Below are 18,946 nucleotides of genomic sequence, written 5' to 3'. Positions count from 1 at the left end.
AGTATTTAGCTGGCTAAATATGACCCCCGAAATGTCTAGCATTGGCATCTGCACAAGAGGTCAGGATACACCAAATTCAACCTCTAATATTCATGACTCCTACAAGATAAACCCCTGTGGTCATACAACGGTTGTTAGCATGCACTTGACAAACAGCAATTATCATAAACGTGCAGAGGGAACGGACAAGTGGGATGCCTACATACCTTATGTACATTTCTTCTCTTTCAATTTCTTTGTAGAAATTCTGAAAAATCAAACCACAACACTGTTTTAAGAAACCTGTTCTACAAAAGGTGTCACATAAGCACTAAACACTCAAGGTTCTTCCACTGGTGTCAAGCACAGCCAAAGGGACCCGGCTCTTTGGTTTAGAACCATAAATTCACATAAAGTACAAAGATGTCTTACACTGGTCTTTACTTTTTGGGGAAGGGGGTGATGCTAAAGATTCCACATCCTACACTGAAAGGACTGAAACCCACTTTTGACATTTGAAAGTCACCAGTCTTTAGCTAAATAAAGGTATTATCCCAAAGATATGATGCCTTAGACATTAGGAAGTCATTAGAAAATGAAAAATACATTAAAGATCCCATATTTGGGAGTAAGCATCACTAACACGACTTAAACCGTGCTGGGCCCAGCCTCGGCTAGAGCCGCGAGAAGGCAATGTGGTATTCTAGACCCGAGGTGGCCAATACAATAGCCACGCTACCTGTATGCAATGTAAAGTAAATTTAATTAAAATTAAATAAAGTTAGGGCTGGCTGGGTGGCTCAGTTGGTTAAGCATCTGACTCTTGATTTGGGCTCAGGTCATGATCTCAGGGTCAGGGAATCAAGCCCCGAGTCAGGCTCCCTGCTTGGCAGGGCATCTACCAGAGATTCTCTGATTTTCTCTCTCCCTCTGCCCCTCCCCACTGCTCTCTTTCTTTCTCTCTCAAATAAATAAATAAATCTTTAAAAAATTAAATAAAGTTAAACATTCACTTCCCCTGGGAAGCCCTCGGGCCCTGGACTCTTGTTTATTGGGAGATTTTTTTTATTACTCCTTCAATTTCTTTGCTGGTTATGGGTCTGTTTAGATTTTCTATTTCTTTCCGTTTCAGTCATGGTAGTTTATATATTTCTAGGAAGTTATCCGTTTCTTTCAGATTCCCAATTTGTTGGCATACGACTGCTCATAGTATTCTCTTTTAATTGTTTGCATTTCTGCAGTGTTGGTTGGGATCTCTCCTCTTTCATTCACGACTTATTTACTCTGTTCTTTCTCTTTTCTTTTTGATAAGTCTGGCTAGGGCTTTATTAATCTGTTAATTCTTTCAAAGAACCATTTCCCAGTTTCGTTGATCTGTTGTACTGGATTTTTTTTTAAATTGCTACATCATTGATTTCTGCTCTAATCTTTATTATTTCCCTTCTTCTGCTGGACTTAGGCTTTGTTTGCTGTTCTTTTTCCAGCTCCTTTAGCTATAAGGTTAGGTTTCTTCCTTCCTGAGGAAGGCCCATATTGCTATATTACTTCCCTCTTAGGGCTGCCTTTGCCACATCCCAAAGGTTTTGGACTGTCATGTTTTCATTTTAATGTGCTCCCATGCTCCCTCTGTTATGTTTGCCATACCCTGAGGACTCAGTAACCCTGTGGGGCTACTGTTACTGTACCAAACGGTACAGAGAGAGAACATTTCCATCATCACAGAAATTTCTATTGGACAGTGCTGTTCCAGACAGACCGACCTTGCAAACCACAGTAAAGAAACCAGTTGGCCCTTGGAAGCACATTCTGTATTTCAATGCTTATTGATGAAGAAACATTAATTAGCAGGTTATAAGCAATGGGCTATTTCCACATACTGTAAAATATCTTCTGGGTGACCATGAAAATTTCTTTCAAAATTTTATATCTTGGGGCACCTGGGTGGTTCAGTCGGTTAAATGTATGCCTTCAGCTCAGGTCATGATCTCAGGGTCCTGGAATCAAGCCCCACGTTGGGTTCCCTGCTCAGCAGAAAGTCTGCTTCTCCCACCCTCTCAGCCCCTCCTGCTGGTTGTGTGCTCTCTCTCTCTCTAATAAATAAATTAAATATTTTTTTAAAAAAGAAAAAAAATTCTCTCTCTTAATGTAAACATCTCTATAAACACTTTAAAATCTCTTTTAAGATTTAAATCTTTTTTAAGATTTGGGGCCCCAAAAAGGTGCAGAACACTCACCAAACCAGGCCCAAGGGAGGGCAGGCACCATCACAGCCACTTTCAGTGTGAAATTTAGCACCTGAATACAATGTGGGGACTCTAGGATTAGGCCCCAAGATCATAGTCCATATCACCATTATAAAGGCTCCAATTATCCCGTAAGATGGAATAAGTTGTTTAATATCATGAGCAAAAAAAAGACCCTGCTTCTGAAATTGATCTCTCTGAAAAGAAGTGATAAATAAATACAGAAAGTAAGAGGGGGCACCTTTAGAAAAATTCTCCAAGATTTTCCTATTTTGCTGCATCTGAGATTTCAATGTCCTCTGGTTCATATGCTATAGCTCAGTAATGAGGATATTTTCAGCCGACAACTCAGAGGGACGTAACAAAAAGAATCCGGATCAAAGGGAGAGGATGAGCCCTTCACTTCCAGCTCTAACTCACCAGTATTTACAAGCTACGATTTTATACTATCCTATTTTGCGCTGGTATTTTTAATCTTTCCCCAAGCTTTTGATCATTCTCCTTTACAATTTCACAATGGGCATATCAGGTGACCTTTATTCCTCTCTCACGGATATGGAAATGTCTTCTATTTCCTGCCTGTGCTTAGTTCTGTTCCCTTCCTAGGACTTCAAAACCTCTCTACAACTGAAGGACGCTCATCTCAAACCCCAGTTTCTATATAAAACTGTGGGTTTCTTACGTAAAAGGTCACATTGCTCTGGCGCTCCACTTCTGGGCCCTGCAGGCAGCACCCCCTCCCTCCTCCCCATCATTCCCACTTCTCAGGTCCCTTCTGCACTGGTGCTGGGTCTGGGCGAGGTTCCAGCTCTGTGGATCTCTGCAACCCTTTCAGGACTAGACCCTCAGTGCTAATGCACCATGACACACCCATCTTCCAGAACTTACACATTTGCTTTATACTCCAGTTCTGTGTTCCTTCATGATGACAACAAATACTGAGATTTTTAGAATTCTCGTGAGAGCCAGCTTAATTAGCTTTCTAAAGGGGCCATGAAAAAAGTAACTGAGAGAGGGCTGTCTTGATGACTGTGTAGAATAGTGGTGACACACAACAAAATTACCAACCAGTCATGAAAGACTGCACAACTATAAGGGAACAACAAAACTCTACTTCATTACAAATGCACATTCTGTCCAGGGGCAACCCTGATCTAGTGTAATAGAGATGTGCTTCAGGGATGGGTACGTGTAGCAGACTCCGGTCCCTGCACAGAGTTAAAAAAAAAATTTTTTTTTAATGCAAAGGACAGTAACACATTAATGAACTCATACAACTTAGAATGTTCCATTGATTCCATTAAAAAAAAAAACAACAACAAGAGCACTGGTTCTAAAGGAAATTTCGCAATGGGCTTAAAGGGCATCAATAAATCCTATGTTCTTGATTCTATTTATTATTTTTTAATTCTATTTTTTAACTTTAGGATTTCCAGGTTAATAATAAACAGAGTGCATTTTATATATCACTAATGTATGCTTAGACATCTATTTTCATCTAGAGATGGATATACATATTCATAATTTGTTTCATAAGGAAAGTACCAAGAGAAAAGGTGAAAATGGACAAGGAGATAAAAATATATTTATGTTTTTACTTATGTGACTAAACATGAGCTGGGTAGTGACTATTAAGAGACAGAACATTGGTCTGTAAAAACCCGGGAAGGCCTTGTGATAGGTTGGGACCCGTCTTATGATCCCCAGGAAAAGGCTAAGAATAGAACAGCTGACTCTTCCTCGAATGATTCAGGGTGTTCCAAGTTCAGAGAGGTTAATGATGTCAGGTGTGCTTCTTGGTTAGAGCCTGGCTAGTGCTGACTGCAGCAACAACAGGTAGGTACTGCGTGAGGCTCCGTATGGCAGAGGAACACAGGTTAACATCAGAAACCGTGACTGTAGGTGGCATTTCGAGAGCTGATTTTCTGCCCCTGGGTTCTGATGATAAAAGGCCACATTCAGAGTACATCTCCACTAGGTTTCACATCCTGGTGAGCATGAGAGATCTTGCTTAAAATTTAAAAAAAAACAACAAAAAAAAAGTATTCTCAATCATCAAAGTTGGAAAGTGAAGAAACGTATTAATAATTCTTCCCTCTGGACACAAATCAGCTTCTTAGATCCCCTTAAAAATCCTAGGGAGCACTAGAAAAGTATGTCCATAGTAGGAAATTATTTTTAAAAGGTTTCCATTTCTCTCCAACAGGAAAATATTGATTTCTATTTCATGTTAATCATTTTGTCATCATAAAAGCAAATTTCTCTGAACAGCTGTTAGAATGCAGGAAGACAATGAAGCAAGGGTCAGGGCATTCCTGAGCAAAAGACTGGGGTCCTCACCCAATTAGCCTCCAGGTGACTATAAAAGCAAACTTAGCAGTAGGCCAGACCTCAGGGACAGAAGCCAGAAGCCAGTGATACTCACAGTTGCCTAAGACCCTTATGACATCCACGCACTTATTTAGATCTTTCAAGCTCACTGATTGCTTCCTTGGCTCTGGCCAGTCTACTAATGAGACCAAAGAAAGGGGCACCTGGGTGGCTCAGTCATTAAGCATTCTGCCTTCAGCTCAGGTCATGATCCGAGGGTCCTGGGATTGAGCCCCATGTCGGGCTCCCTTCTCGGTGGGAGGCCTGTTTCTCCCTCTCCCACTCCCCCGTTTGTATTCCCTCTCTCGCTGTCTCTCCCTCTCTATCAAATAAATAAATAAATAAATAAGGTCTTTCAAAAAAAAAAAAAAAGAGACCAAAGACATTCTTCATTCCATTACAGTGCTTTGGATTTCTAGCATTTCTTTTCAGTTCTTTCTTAGTTTCCATCTTTTTGCTTATATTACTTCAACATTTTTGCATAAGGTCCACTTTTTCCACTAGAGCTCTTTCCATACTAATCATAGTTCTTTTAAATTCCCAGGCTGAAAATTCCAAAACTTGGGCCATATCCGAGCCTAGCTCTGACGCTTGCTCTATCTTTTCAAACTGTGTTTTCTGCCTTTAGTATGCCTTGTAATTTCAGGTTGCCAGCGGACACAGTGCACCAGGTAAGAGGCATCTAAACTAGTCCTGGCCCCAGGGGTGGTTTCTGTTCCGCTGAGCTGTCATTCACTGGATTCTCTTGCCTCTCCAGTCTGGGGGGCAGCAGTTTTCCCTGCAGATCTGAGAAGACAGATCTAAGAAGACTTGTTGATTTTTGGTTTTTCAGCTTTTTTCTTATGGTGAAGAATCCAAGCTCCCTTTAAACCGGGAACCAGAAGTCCTCCACATTTGGATGTTTAGGGAAAAGAAAACTTGCTACAGAAGGTATTTACCATTAGTCAGAACAGGCTGCCTATCCACAGAAGGCAGGGGCTGAGGTGGCCCATGAGCCTTCAGTTTCCAGTTTCTCACACAAAGTACAAATTCAGTACTGACAATAAACTGGATGGAAGGTGAAAATATGTTTTTTTTTTTAAAGATTTTATTTATTTGCCAGAGAGAGAGATAGACCAAGTGAGTACACACAAGCAGGCAGAGAGGCAGGCAGAGGCAGCGAGAGAAGCGGTTCCCTGCCGAGCAAGAAGCCGATGCGGGACTCGATCCCAGGACCCTGGGATCATGACCTGAGCCGAAGGCAGCGGCTTAACCCACTGAGCCACCCAGGCGTCCCTGAAAATATGTTTTTAAACCTATCACATCTCTGGCGGTTTTCTAAAGAATGAAGGATGGGTCATATTCCTCTTGGCACAAAAGTCTGCTTCCATGAGCTCAAAGTGCCTACAAGTCCATTCCAGTGGAGGGGGGCAGGTATGAAGTGAAGGCAGAACATCCGCGTGTCATCTAACGACCAGATGGTGATACACAAACTCCTGAGAAGTGAAGTAGGCAGCCCAAAGCAGGAATAGTGCTTTCTCACATTCTTGCCTTGGGACAGGCAGGGGCAATGGAAGCAAACCCTCTCAGGGCCAAGAGTCTGCTTTTCTGGCTCCTTCTGGGAGTGACAGAGGAGGATGACGCAGAGAGGGGCAGAGAGCTCTGAAGGGAGATATAGGCGTCACGTGGTTCCTGACAGTGACAGTGACGAGGCTGGCCAACCACTCCCTGCAGCTGAGCTTGTCATCAAGCTTCCTGAAAGTGCACTGCCCCGAGCTCTGCACCACGGCTAAGCTGGGAAGGGGGTGTCCATAGGACCTGGCCATGTCACAGTGATAGCAGGTGTGCAAGAGGACTGTGGATGGCAGTGGCCACATTTACCCGAGCCTCCGCTCTCCAAGAGGCCATGAGCTAGTTCCTCGAGGCTGCTGTAGCAAATTATCATAATCCTGGTGGCTTAAAACGATATATATTCTCTCACAGTTCTGGAGGCCAGAGTTGGAAATCCAGGCATCACCAGGGCCACACTCCCTCTAAAGGCTCCAGGCAAGAATCCCACCCAGCCACTCCTCGCTTTTGGGGACTCCAGGTGCCCCTTGGCTGGTGATTATATCACTGCAGTCTCTGCCTGTACCCTCATGTGGTCTTCTGTGCTTCTCCTTTCCTGTCTCTTATAAGGATGCTTGTTATTGGATTTAGAGTCCCAACTGGACAATAATTCAGGACAATTTCATCTTGTGACCCTTAACTAAATCACATCTGTAAGGAGGCTTTTGGCCCAAGTATGGTCACAGGTTCTGAGGATTGGGAGCTGGAGCCATCTCTTGGGGGCCACCACTCAACCCACAACAGGACATGTTTGCAATCTCCTAATGACGAAGCACTAGACACCTGTCATCAACGAGGGTGCTACCTGGCAACAAAACAGTTTGGCTGATCATTCTCAGCCCCAGGAAGAACCACCTGGAAACCCCCAGGGGTGATGATTCTGCAGACTTGTTTACAGTGGAGCAGCAGGACTCGACTTCATTTACCCTTCCCCACAGCAGACGAGGAAATGAGCGAAAAAGGCTGCGTTCCCCCTCAAAAGGCTCCAAGGCCAGCTGCCATGAGGCCTTTGAACTTTCTGGTCCAGTTTCTGGCTCCCTGTGAAGACTGGAAATTTAATTAACTCGCATTTCACTCACCAGCACGTTGACAGTGCAGCTCATGCGATTTTCTTTGTTCTCATCATGCATGATGGTTCTGTAATCCAGAAGTCTTTCCATCAGGCGCACAACGAGTTTGACGAAAGTTTCTCCTGTTTTGGCGAGGTATTTGTGCTTCCTGCAGTGCTCTAAGAGGCTGAAAAATAATTATGCACACCTTGTTAATCACGCTCAGAAAAGAAAGTTGACTGAGGTGCAATTTTAAATATTTTCCATTATTAACACATTTTAATTATTTCTGGGCTACAAAGTTCATTGTAGTCTAATTACAGTCTCTCTGTCTCTATTCTGACATAAATCCTACTGTTAATCAACACTTACATTTTATCAAATAACACTTTGTACTGTTCATCTCCTCGGCCTCCTTCCACTTCATGATCCAGCTTGGTGATGATCTCATTTTCAAACTATAATTAAACACAGGAAGTGTAAATAATCAGCATGGCGGATATTTCATTTTAAAACCGAGCATCAGTAGGACGTGAATCGGTGAGAAATCGTCATCAGTTAGTTACCCTAAGCCTTTGAAGCCTGACGTCACTGAAGAGTTGCCATCCTGAAGCCCTGGAGATGTCTGACGATCCCCTGCCATGGGGGGACCCTTTCATTTCCTCCCCTGGTTAACTGAGTTAATAAACATGTATATTCTGATAGCAGGAGCAAGAACTAGAGAAAGACAGATGAAGGAACCACAGGAAAAACAACCAAGGAGCAATAGGAAACAGCGTCTCAAACTTCATCTCCACGAACAAGTAACATCGAAAATAGCTCGGTGGTTCCTGGAAAGGAACAGATGGCATTTCACTTGCCAGCAAAGAGTTCTGTGCAATCGCAAAACATCCAAGAGGCCACTTCACTGCCATTCCTTGATGGATCTAGTGAAACAGCTCACTTTGGTTGAAAAAAAAAAAAAGTCACAAAACACAGGAGGGACAATGTCCCTAAAAGACCAGCAGAAGTCTCAAGAAGGTCCATCTGCAGGCCTTCTCCTTGAACACCCCAAAGCTTCCGATCAGAATTCCAGAGCACAGCCGTGGGCAAGGACCCCCAGAACTGTCTCTTGGACCCAAACTCTGTCTCTTGGAGTTTTTGGGAAAACTCTAAATTCTGGAGAGGTACAAATCTCCAGGCTGTTTTCACAGGGGTCATGAACCTTGGGCTGACCAGGCCGGAAGTAACTACCTCACTAATGACAGATCTGAGCCCATCCTTGCTGCCCAGTCCCCTATCCTTGGCAGAATTCAGGGCCCACTCCTATGGGATTCTCCACAGTTGATCTCCATGTTGCAGGGGCCCCGAAATTACCCACTGACTTGGGTCAGGGAGTAAGGAAGCCTGTGAGAAAGTTAGTTCCCACAGAGTGGGAAAATCCACACCAAACTGAAAGAAGGCAAATTTAGGAGGAACTGAGGGAAACAGCTAAATTCAGGATTCAGAAAGCAAGAACACTCTGTATGTAGGCAGGGGTCTCTAGAAGCCCCTTATTTTATTTTTTAAAGATTTTAGGTGGGTATTGTGGAGGGCACGTATTACACGGAGCACTGGGTATGGTGCATAAACAATGAATTCTGGAACACTGAAAAGAAATTTTAAAAAATGAATAATAAAAAGTTTTAAAAAAGGATTTTAGGGGCGCCTGGGTGGCTCAGTGGGTTAGGCCGCTGCCTTCAGCTCGGGTCATGATCTTGGAGTCCTGGGATCGAGCCCCGCATCGGGTTCTCTGCTCTCTCGGGGAGCCTGCTTCCTCCTCTCTCTCTGCCTGCCTCTCTGCCTGCTTGTGATCTCTCTGTCAAATTTAAAAAAAAAAAAAAAAAAAAAAAAAAAGGATTTTAGGTGTTTATTTAAGAGAGAGCATGGACGAGCAGCGGGGAAGTGGGGAAAGGCCAAGGAAAAGGGAGAAGCAGACTCCCTGCCAAGCAGGGAGCCCAACATGGGGCTCAGTCCCAGGACCCTAGGATCATGACCTGAGGTGAAGGGAGACGTTTAACCCACTGAGCCACCTACGCGGCCCTAGGATCCCCTTAAAATACATGCTCAGGCAATGCTTTCCCAGGGAAGAATCCCCAAGTCACCCACGGTTACTAGGATCCTGTAGTTATTTAAGCTGTGCGACAGAAAGCACTTCCATCTCTCTGGGTCTCTCCTAGAACAGTCTGTGGTGCTGCTTTAATGGCATGAAGGTGCGATGTGCACAAGGACCCTTGGGGGATCAGTGCTGCACTGGAGCTGGGGAGGGCTTCACAGGTCAGCAGGGGCACAGTCCAGCAGGTTGCTAAGACACAGCCTGGGCTCTTGGCCACGCAAGCCAAGGGCTGGACACACTCATCTGATGATGGCTGGCAACCGGGGCTGCAGGCATCTGGTCCGCACTGGGCACTCGGGGTGCTGTTGCCACTGTGGGGGGCAGCTGGCTGTGGCCCCTGTAAGGCAGAAGGCAAGGGGTCTGGGGAGACCCAGGGAGGAGCCTCACATAGGCACAGAGCTGCCTGACCTTGATCGGGACTTGCTGCCTGCAGCCACAATTTTATCACAGTGCAGATGAAGTGGAGGCTTAAACGGGACTCAAGAGGTGTATTGATTCCCGGTGACATCGAGGACTCGGCCGCATCACGGAACCCAGGCCTCGGTGCATATCCTGCAGTTCTCTCCTTGATCTTGCCTGTTGTCTCCTCCCCAAATAAACACCCTCTGTTTGATTCTGTTTGGCCTGAAAGGTTCAGGGATTTTAGGAACATAGATAAAAAGGCAGCTCTAGTGAAGAAGAAAAAAGCTTGTTTTATTGTCTTTACCTGAAGCCTCATGATAACGACTCTCCTGTAAAATGAGAACCTTTTGATACTAACCCACTAGTACGCTGTTCTTTTCAGTCAAGAATTCTGCAAAAGGTGGGCCTTTTGGGAATCAACTATGAGGCAGATCAGCTGCCATTAGCCCAAACACTGATGCTTCAGGCCAGTCCCATTTCCCTGAGGGGACCGTGATGGGACACCACAGAGATTTTGGAGAATGCTGGTTCTTCAAGACAAATAATTGAGGTACAAAATAAGACTCAACTTCATTAAAACACACGACTGCATGCCACATGTGTTTAATGAGCATACCATGAGGAAGGCACAGAGAATGCAGGAAAACGAGCTTTCTCCTAACGTGGACCAACACACGCAGGCATTTCCACTGCTCATCCCTAGTTAAACGGGTGTATTTGAACTTGGAGTCTACTTTATGGAAATGACACGTCTTCTCTGCTTCCACGTAAACGTAGCTGTCACAAACAAGGGCAATAAGGAAACACCAGCTCTTTAAGTGTGCTGCTTATCAAATTTTGACTGATGAATTTAATGTTTCCTAAAATGAGCGGATGAATGATAAGTAAATCAGAAGAACACAGCTGATTCTAATTTTACTAACCTCTAAACCAAGTAATTTGCACAAACACCTGGCAACCCTATTCTGTTTATCAGCAAGGATTCAATACCCGATGATCTGCAGCCAGCCTCTCATTCCAGGGTCTGCATTGTTTTTTACAGAATATACCAGAATCAATTTGTTAGTGTGCTGCAAACTGTGATCATCATCAGAACTCAACGATCCTGTCCACAAATAAATGAGAGAAAGTCCACTTGCTGATTGAGCAGAGCTGGTTTTATTAAAAAGTTTGTTGATTATAGGACTCATAAACGCACACTGTCTGCTAACCTGCAGCAGGGTTCTCGACGGTTAGGTTAAAATTAGCAAGGGTTTACTGCGTTGCTTCAAAGGTGGCAGAGGCTCACTCATGTGATAAGCAAAATCATTACACTTCTTCTCTTTTCAGAATCACCAGTAGCACTACAAAAATGTCCACAGGTGTCCAACTTAAAATACCGACCAGAGCATCCCTAAGCATCTGATACCAGTGGCCTTCCAAGAATATGGAACAGAGTCCATGCGTAAGTGGAGGACTTTTCGGAAGGCTGTTGTAAAGCCAAATGTGGCAGAGCAGGGGCTACACTCACAGGGGTATCGACAGCGTTGTTCATTCAATCAATTTTGAAAGTGATGACTGCTTTCGACGCTCAATGCTACAGTTATCCGCAGGTTACTGGCTCCGATTGGAGGGATCATGGGGTAGAAGAGCTCAGGAGTGGATAATCCAAAAACTAAGTCTACCTGGTTTAGAATGTTTCATTTTTCTTGGGAGCCAGACTGACCGTTCCCGGTCTAATGCACTCAGAAATGTTTAGAACCAGGCCTGCATTTTCCAGGCATCCAGGAACACGTTTATAAAAGAGATCTGAGCTTATGTCAGAGCAAGGAAGGGAGCTGGATGGACCCAGATGGAAGGGTTTGCACAAATGGTTCACCACATCGATAAAGTGCTCGGAGGTTATCAAGAACGGGGTGAAATCTAAAATCTAGGCACAGGGTCTTCTACATGCATTCGCAAAAGTGCTTCTTGACTTTCATACAAATAAGCTTTAGTGAAAGTGCTCTTCGTCCAACACTGCTCTGCCTTCTCCTGTTGTTCAAGAAAACGTGCTCACAGGTGCCGCAGGGAGGGTTATGATTCGTGAGCATGCCCTGGTCTCAGAGAGCTCCAAGGAATTAGATTCTCAATTTCTGACCTTCCAGAAGGAACCGGGCCAATCCATTAGGACTGCAGAGCCATGTCCCTTCTCATTAGTGTGGGCAGGAGGGGCGGGCAGGAGAACATCACTGAATCGTACCAGCGGGGAGAGCAGGACCGAGGGACAAAGGAGCCAGCATGCCGGGCACGGAGCAGCCTGGCACGCCCACACTCTCAGGGCTCTGTGTTCATGTGACATCTTAGAAGCCACTGAGTCCCCCCAGCCTGTCACAGCCTTTAATCCCTGTGCTCAGACACACGAATATTTTTATGTATATTGCATTCCTCTTGCTTAACCGCTCTGTAAACTTAATTACACAGTTAATCTCCCGCACTCCATATCTCACATTCTAAAATCCCCACATCCTTCCAAGTCCAACAAGAAGGCTATTCACTGACCTTGAAGCTTCTGCCTAGAGCCCAAGAGCCCCAAGGCTGGGGAACTGCCCACTGCCTGGTTGGCTGGAAATGGCTCAGACAGGTAGAGCCACTCCCCATGTCCACACCACACACACACATTGAAAAGTTGCTTTTGGGCGGTATTCAACGACCCTGGACTCCAGGAACATGCTCTTAGAGTGCGTCCTGTTTGATTTGGCTAAAAGACATACAGAAGTGTGGGCATCTCTCTGCTGGAGGGCTTGTAAGAACAGAATTCAAGATAATCAGAACTCTTAAACTCAAGGGCTTTCATCTCCATGATCTCTCAAAGACACTTAGGTCTGGGATTCAGTGAAATAAAAGCCTAGTTCTTGTGCTGTACGTTCCCTTTCAGGGTCCAAAACAATAAAATCAAGTAGTATTTTGAAATTGAAAGCAAAAATAAACCAACCAACAAAATCCCAAAGAATTAAAGAATAAGCAGGATAAAATCACCACCAAAATCACATCCACAGGGTAGTGCAAACTATCCTGCTCTCCCACCAAGTGGCAGAAGCTGCCACATCCTCTTGGGTCACTCAAGAGTTCCCAGCATGGGCCGTAGAAAGAGATTATTGAAACAGCACCTCAAAAACATAGAAGATGCCAAGATTACTCATGTTCTAATAGTGTTACAATGAAACAGGAATTCCGTAAGTTGTGGAGCATTTTACTGACCCTCACAAAGATGACAGAAAATAGCTCCATGATTGAAAATATGATTTTGCTGTAGGGACTTTTCCATTCCATTTTTATTAATGGTATATAGCCTGGACGGTCACTGGCCACAATTCTCAGCTGTTAGTTCTGTTTTTCCCAAAGACATAACAAATGGAATTCTTTAAAAAGGTGCAAGGAGGGAACTTAAAAGTATGTTTTTGTGTTTTTTTTTATGAAGCAAAATCCAATGAGACTGAGACTTGGAGCATTACTGGTCTTGAAGGGGGATGTTGGTGACCCAAGGGAGAGGTCAGTTTCAGGCCCCGTGAAGGTTGGTCTCACAGTAATATGGTCCAGCGGGTGCACAAGGATGATGTAAGGGGCCCAAAGATGCCAGTGCCTCCAGACCTCGACACGCTAGCGGAGCAGATCCTGAAGTATCCCATGTTGGAGCTTTTCTTTGAAAAAAGTCAACTCCAGGACTGGGGTCAGCCTGGGGGCGGATGGGCACTGGGGAGAGGGAACTCACTGTCGGGATGACTTGAGAAGGGGGCAAGTGTCAAGGAGAGAGACCAGAAAATGCGTCCTCCAGGACTAATGGGCAGAGGAGGAGCAGTAGAGGGGGACAATGGAGGAGAATGGATGTGGCATCCACAGCATAAAAGATTCTTAGGAAGGGCCAGAAGAGCCAGGAACTGCTGTGAGCTGGCCTCTGCAGGGCTTCTTCAGCACCTGTGAGGATCTGCCCAGCACAAACAGTATCAAGGGGACCAAAGGCACCGCCCGAGGCCCTGGAAAGCGTGTCCCAGACCAGCAGGAGGACAAAGCACCCGAAAGGTAACTCCATGCCTCCCCATCCCACAGCCAGGTGAACCCATCCAGTGGCTGGACCCAGGACCAGGGACAACGACAGGGACACGTCTCTTTTGGATGAAGAGTCATGCTCTTTCTTGCAGAAGTAGAGGAAAGAAGTAGACTTTTGGGGAAATGTATGTGTAAGAACATTCTAATGCAAGTCCCTACACTGCAGCAGAAGAACACAGGAGCTGCAGCTCCGGGGGAACTGGAGAAAAGCGCATCTGGAACTCAGGCTTTGGAAATTCCAATAATGGCCTGATTCAGTCTTATCTTGAGTAAAACGGCAGGTCCTTCTTCTGCGTCCAGAGGGTTCACTGTCCACTCAGCGGGAAGAGCACACTACCCCCCAGACAGAATGTACACCTCACTGAGGACAGCACGCTAACAGACCCACTCAGAAAGACACAGCACACTTAAAAAAAAAAAAAAAAAGCAACAAAACAGGTTCAAAACACGTATGTTCTGTAAAAACGAAAAACCCTAATGTTTTCCCGTACTTCATTAGGTTTGTGCATCTGCTCTAAAAGTGAAGCCAATTTAAGCCCTTGTTGATGTGACTAATAAGGTTAGGTAATTGGATTGGTGGCGGATTAGTGACACAGCAGCCAGCCAGCCCCAACCTGGAAGCTCCAGGGATGGAGGCAGGGTTGCCTGTGCTCCACTGTTCTGTGTGTGTGCCCCCTCTCGGCAAGAGCCCGACACCCCCACGAAGGACAGAGGGCATGCCTCGTGCCTCAGGAAGAGGAGGAGCCCCTAGGAAATGAGGGCTGACCTGAGATTGGGAAAGAGTTAGACAAGATAGAAGAAGTCAAGAGACAGATGCTGGGGTCCAGGAGAGGCCTGGCCGAGGGCCCAAGAGAAGCCGCTGCTGTGCTGGAGATGAGACAGAGGAAGGACGGACGAGTCACCACAACCCACCCCGGAGGCCAGAAGACCAAACAAAGACAAGACAACTGTAACCTACCCATCAAACCAAATGACAAGAAGCCTGGCAAAAATGGGGATGATAGGGGAGCAGCACGTGACATTAGGCCTAGGAGGCTGAGAGAGATCAAGAGAAAAAATAAATGGAGGTATCACAAGAGAAAAGGAGACTGATCTTTTTCCCAATTCCTAAGACGGGATTCATAGAGCAGAGAGATTTTATTTATTTATTTTTTCCTCTCACAAGTTTTAGTTTTTCTGCCTTTAAAAACCTTTGGCCTTGGGGCGCCTGGGTGGCTCAGTGGGTTAAGCGTCTGCCTTCGGCTCAGGTCATGATCCCAGGTCCTGGGAGCGAGCCCAGCATCATGCTCTCTGCTCAGCAGGGAGTCTGCTTCTCCCTCTGCCTCTTCCTCTCTCTCTCTCTCTGTGCTCATGAATAAAACAAATAAATAAAATCTTAAAAAAAACAAAACAAAATAAAAAAACCGTTGGCATGTCCTACCCTTTGTCTTTGAATGTACGAGTAGATGACAACACAGGTGAACGAATAGTCAATGATTACTGACCAAAAAGTCCAAGTAGCAGACCACCCTCAGCCTGACGGCAGGATTTGGGGACCTATGTCTTCAGGTTGATGCTTTTATTCACATATATCCTAGCGGGACATGTTTTAGGGATGTGAAACTGTTTGTGGAATAGAATTAAATGTGCAGAACTACTTCTTGGTATCACACAAACAGTTCGGTTTTCTGGAAAGAGGTCTCCTGATATGAGACAGTTTTTGAACTCACCACTGGGGGCAGCGTTGAGAACGGAGGTAGAAACACCATGACTCTCTTTCATCAACTTCCTGCCCTTTAGGGAGGAGCCAGAGACCCTGCAAGCCCGAGAAAATGAAGTGCTGCCACAGGCAACTGTGTAAGATGTTTTAAAGCTGCAGCAATGAGAACCACAAGAATGGAAGGAAGAAAAGGAACAACTCAGAAGCCAAATTCTCATTCACGCCCTCGTCCTTGTTCCAACTGCTCTTGACCTTAGTTTGACTCCAAAGTTGGCTTGAAGAATTACAAATGACACAGTGTTTTAAAGGCCTTTGATCTTAGTTTTCAGGGCTCATAACACTTACCATATAAACACAGTTTTCTCCTTTATCTGATTCTTTTTTAAAAAAAGATTTATTTATTTATTTGAGAGAGAATGAGAGCACGAGAGAGCGTGGGCGTGCGAGCACAGGGAGGGGCTAGGGGAAGGGGGCAGAGAGACAGGGAGAAGGAGAGACTCCTTGGCAGACTCCTCACTCAGTGTGGAGCCCAGCGCAGGGCTCAGTTTCACAACCCGGACAACATGAACTGAGCGGAAATCCAGAGTTGGATGCTTAACAGACGGAGCCATCTGGGCGCTCCTACCTGATTCTTTAATAGCATTTTTTAAAAAAAGATTTTATTTATTTATTTGACAGACAGAGATCACAAGTAGGCAGAGAGGCAGGCAGAGAGAGAGGAGGAAGCAGGCTCCCCGCTGAGCAGAGAGCCCGACGCAGGGCTCGATCCCAGGACCCTGGGATCATGACCTGAGCCAAAGGCAGAGGCATTAAACCACTGAGCCACCCAGGCACCCCTGATTCTTTAATAGCATTTTTTCATAAGGTCCTTCTTTGGGGCTTAATTCATATAAAATTCAAAAAGTCAGATGTATTTTCAGCCTAGGAAAAGGCATTTTAAACTCCAAATCCTAGTTCTGGTAGGTTGGCAATGAGCTGGACCATGACTTAGTGCCAGTGGCAGTGGAGATGGGTCAAACCTTACGGCAACAATGCCCACAAAAAAATTGATAATGTCAAAACTTACAAAAATATTTTGAATTGGCAACTCCATTTCTGAGAATGCATACAAGGAAAACTTTCCAAAGAAAGTCAAGCTATATGCATGCATGTGTTCACTGCACATTTACTCACAGTAGTGAGAATGTGCAAGCCACCTAAATGCTCAGCGAAAGGGATGGGTATGAGAAGATTACCCATTTCATTTTATGAAATGTTATGCCATCATAAAAATCATGGTTACCACGTTGTAATCAAGAAAGATGTCTGTGATAGATTGCCAAACAAAGAGAACCCCCAAAATTTGGACAATGTTTACAACATTACATTACATGTGTACAAAGACTGACTGCAAACCAGAGGAATAAAAATAGCTGTTCTTTTAAAACAATCTCTTTAATTTTATAGATAAATAAGTGCAAAGAAGCCCTCTTCCCTTATGCAAATAAAGAGAGAGAGAAACAAAGAAAGGGGGTGAGAAGCAAAGGAAGGGAGGGAGGGAGGGAAGGAGGTGGGCGGGTGGGCAGGTGGTTTTCACAGGTCTGTTTTATTCCCCTTTTACACAACATCCCTTTGGAGTTGGTTCCATTCTGTACCAACATTAAGGCCTGAATCGAAGACCAAGGATGTTCGGTCATCTGCCAGAGATCCAGGTGGTCCCGGGAGTCATGGTCTCCCAACCTCAGTGTGGGCAAACCCAACTGTTCCTCACAGAGCAGAGGTTCTTTTAGCTTTGTATCTGTTTCTGGCTCTAGAAAATACCAAAATTATTCTTCCTGGCTACCACCTTCGTGCCATAATAACGAGGACCGGCCAGTGGAAATCTATAAACCATGCACAATTGAAGAACTAAACAGTATAAAGGGGAGAAGGAACATCTACTCTTTAAATAAGAGATCCCACTACGAACATGCTCTTCTGGTGCAGTTTTGGTTTCCTTCCAATATAGGAGTTTTTTCCTTAAAATTTCTCAAAAATCCATGTGAAATGGATACTCACGTACTTGAATTATTATAATATTTAAGCAAAGGTTGCTTTCAGTATGGAGGACCCACTACCACTTGGCTCTTCTCATGCATGTCAATGTGTTACCCGACAGCGAATATGTAAACACATACTTCTCTTCGTGGAATCTAGGGAAGATTTATTTAATCTTCCAACATAAATATTCAGATTTTGTCTTTCCTATTGATACCATATGTTCTGAGCACGTCACACGGACTTTCTTCGAGGAGCTCTTATCAGTTCCGCTGCACAGGTAAAGACCAAGACCCAGGTAAGAGAGGAAAAGCAAAGACTTTTTTGACTTGAAAATAACACACGTTGGCAAGAAGCAGCCAGTCTGACAGAGTGTGGGAACGTCTGGTTAAACATTCGGAGGGTACGTACCAAGGGGGAAGAGACTTTTATCCAGGGTTGAATGTGTAGTAAATCTAGTTTAAATAAGTAAAAGCTAATAATAATTGGAAATATTTCTCCCTAAAGGATGATAGGCTTCTTCAAAAAGGGAAGGCCTAGGGTTTTTCTCTTTTAAACTGTAGGGAATTAGGCTTTCGTGTTCAACATCTTTACCTCCAGAGCCACTTAAAAAGCCTTTTTCAAGGTTTTCAGCCTTGTGTGACTTCTCCCCAAGTCACTTACCGCACCCCTACTATGCCCTTACCATCTGGAAGCTTCGCGTCGAATGAAATTCACACTGCATCATATCGAAGAAGATAGGGATGGTGGCTTTGCGCAGTTCTGTCTCAGGAATTAGCGTCATTTCTAATATCGGGCCGACCATTTCTGGAATGAACTTTATCTTGTGTTGACCTTAAATACAGAAAGACATTATTCAGAATTTTTTCTTTTTAAAGGATTTTCAATGAGCTTTGATGGACCAAACTGAACACAGATCAGTTTAACTTTGAAAGCTGAGATATTGGAACATGCAACCATTTCTCATCCAGAAGAATTTTCAATGTGTTCAGCTTTTAGCATATGAAGTGGACAGTAGGGGCTCCTTGGTGGCTCAGTCAGTTAAGTATCCGACTCTTGATTTCAGCTCAGGTCGTGATCTCAGGGTCCTGGGACTGAGTCCCACATCAGGCTCTGTACTCAGCATGGAGTCCGCTTGTCCTTCTTCCCCTACTCCTCCCCCGCTCACTTTCTCTGTCTCTTTTTCTCTCTCAAATAAACAAATAAAATCTTAAAATAGAAAAAACAAGTGGACTGTATTTGAAATGTTGTAAGGGAAGCTATTAAAATATCCATCCAGTGTAAGATCTGTAGTCATGACTTACGTGTTACATAAGATAAATGCTATTTCACAATCAGACAACTTTATCACAAAAATCAAGGACATGAGCAGGGCTCTACAGCAGGGCTGGGAGACAGCATA

At 44.6% G+C, this 18,946-nt stretch overlaps 1 protein-coding gene across 2 annotated transcripts in view; it reads right to left on the bottom strand.

Annotated features, from left to right (window-relative positions):
• Positions 1–18,946, bottom strand: part of DOCK1 (dedicator of cytokinesis 1) — a 509,676-nt gene that overhangs the window by 56,433 nt on the left and 434,297 nt on the right. For both annotated transcript variants that reach the window (XM_047703531.1, XM_047703532.1), the window contains exons 33-36: positions 18,230–18,378; positions 7,601–7,686; positions 7,259–7,415; positions 207–247 (exon numbers count right to left, since the gene is read on the bottom strand). In XM_047703531.1, coding sequence (XP_047559487.1) covers positions 207–247; positions 7,259–7,415; positions 7,601–7,686; positions 18,230–18,378 — 433 coding nt within the window. The remainder of the gene's footprint in view (positions 1–206; positions 248–7,258; positions 7,416–7,600; positions 7,687–18,229; positions 18,379–18,946) is intronic.

This window comes from Lutra lutra, chromosome 14 (genome assembly GCF_902655055.1).
Source record: "Lutra lutra chromosome 14, mLutLut1.2, whole genome shotgun sequence".
NCBI classification, from domain to species: domain Eukaryota; kingdom Metazoa; phylum Chordata; class Mammalia; order Carnivora; family Mustelidae; genus Lutra; species Lutra lutra.
The sequence above is the reverse complement of the archived record's forward strand: the minus strand, read 5'-3'. Positions and strand labels throughout refer to the sequence as shown.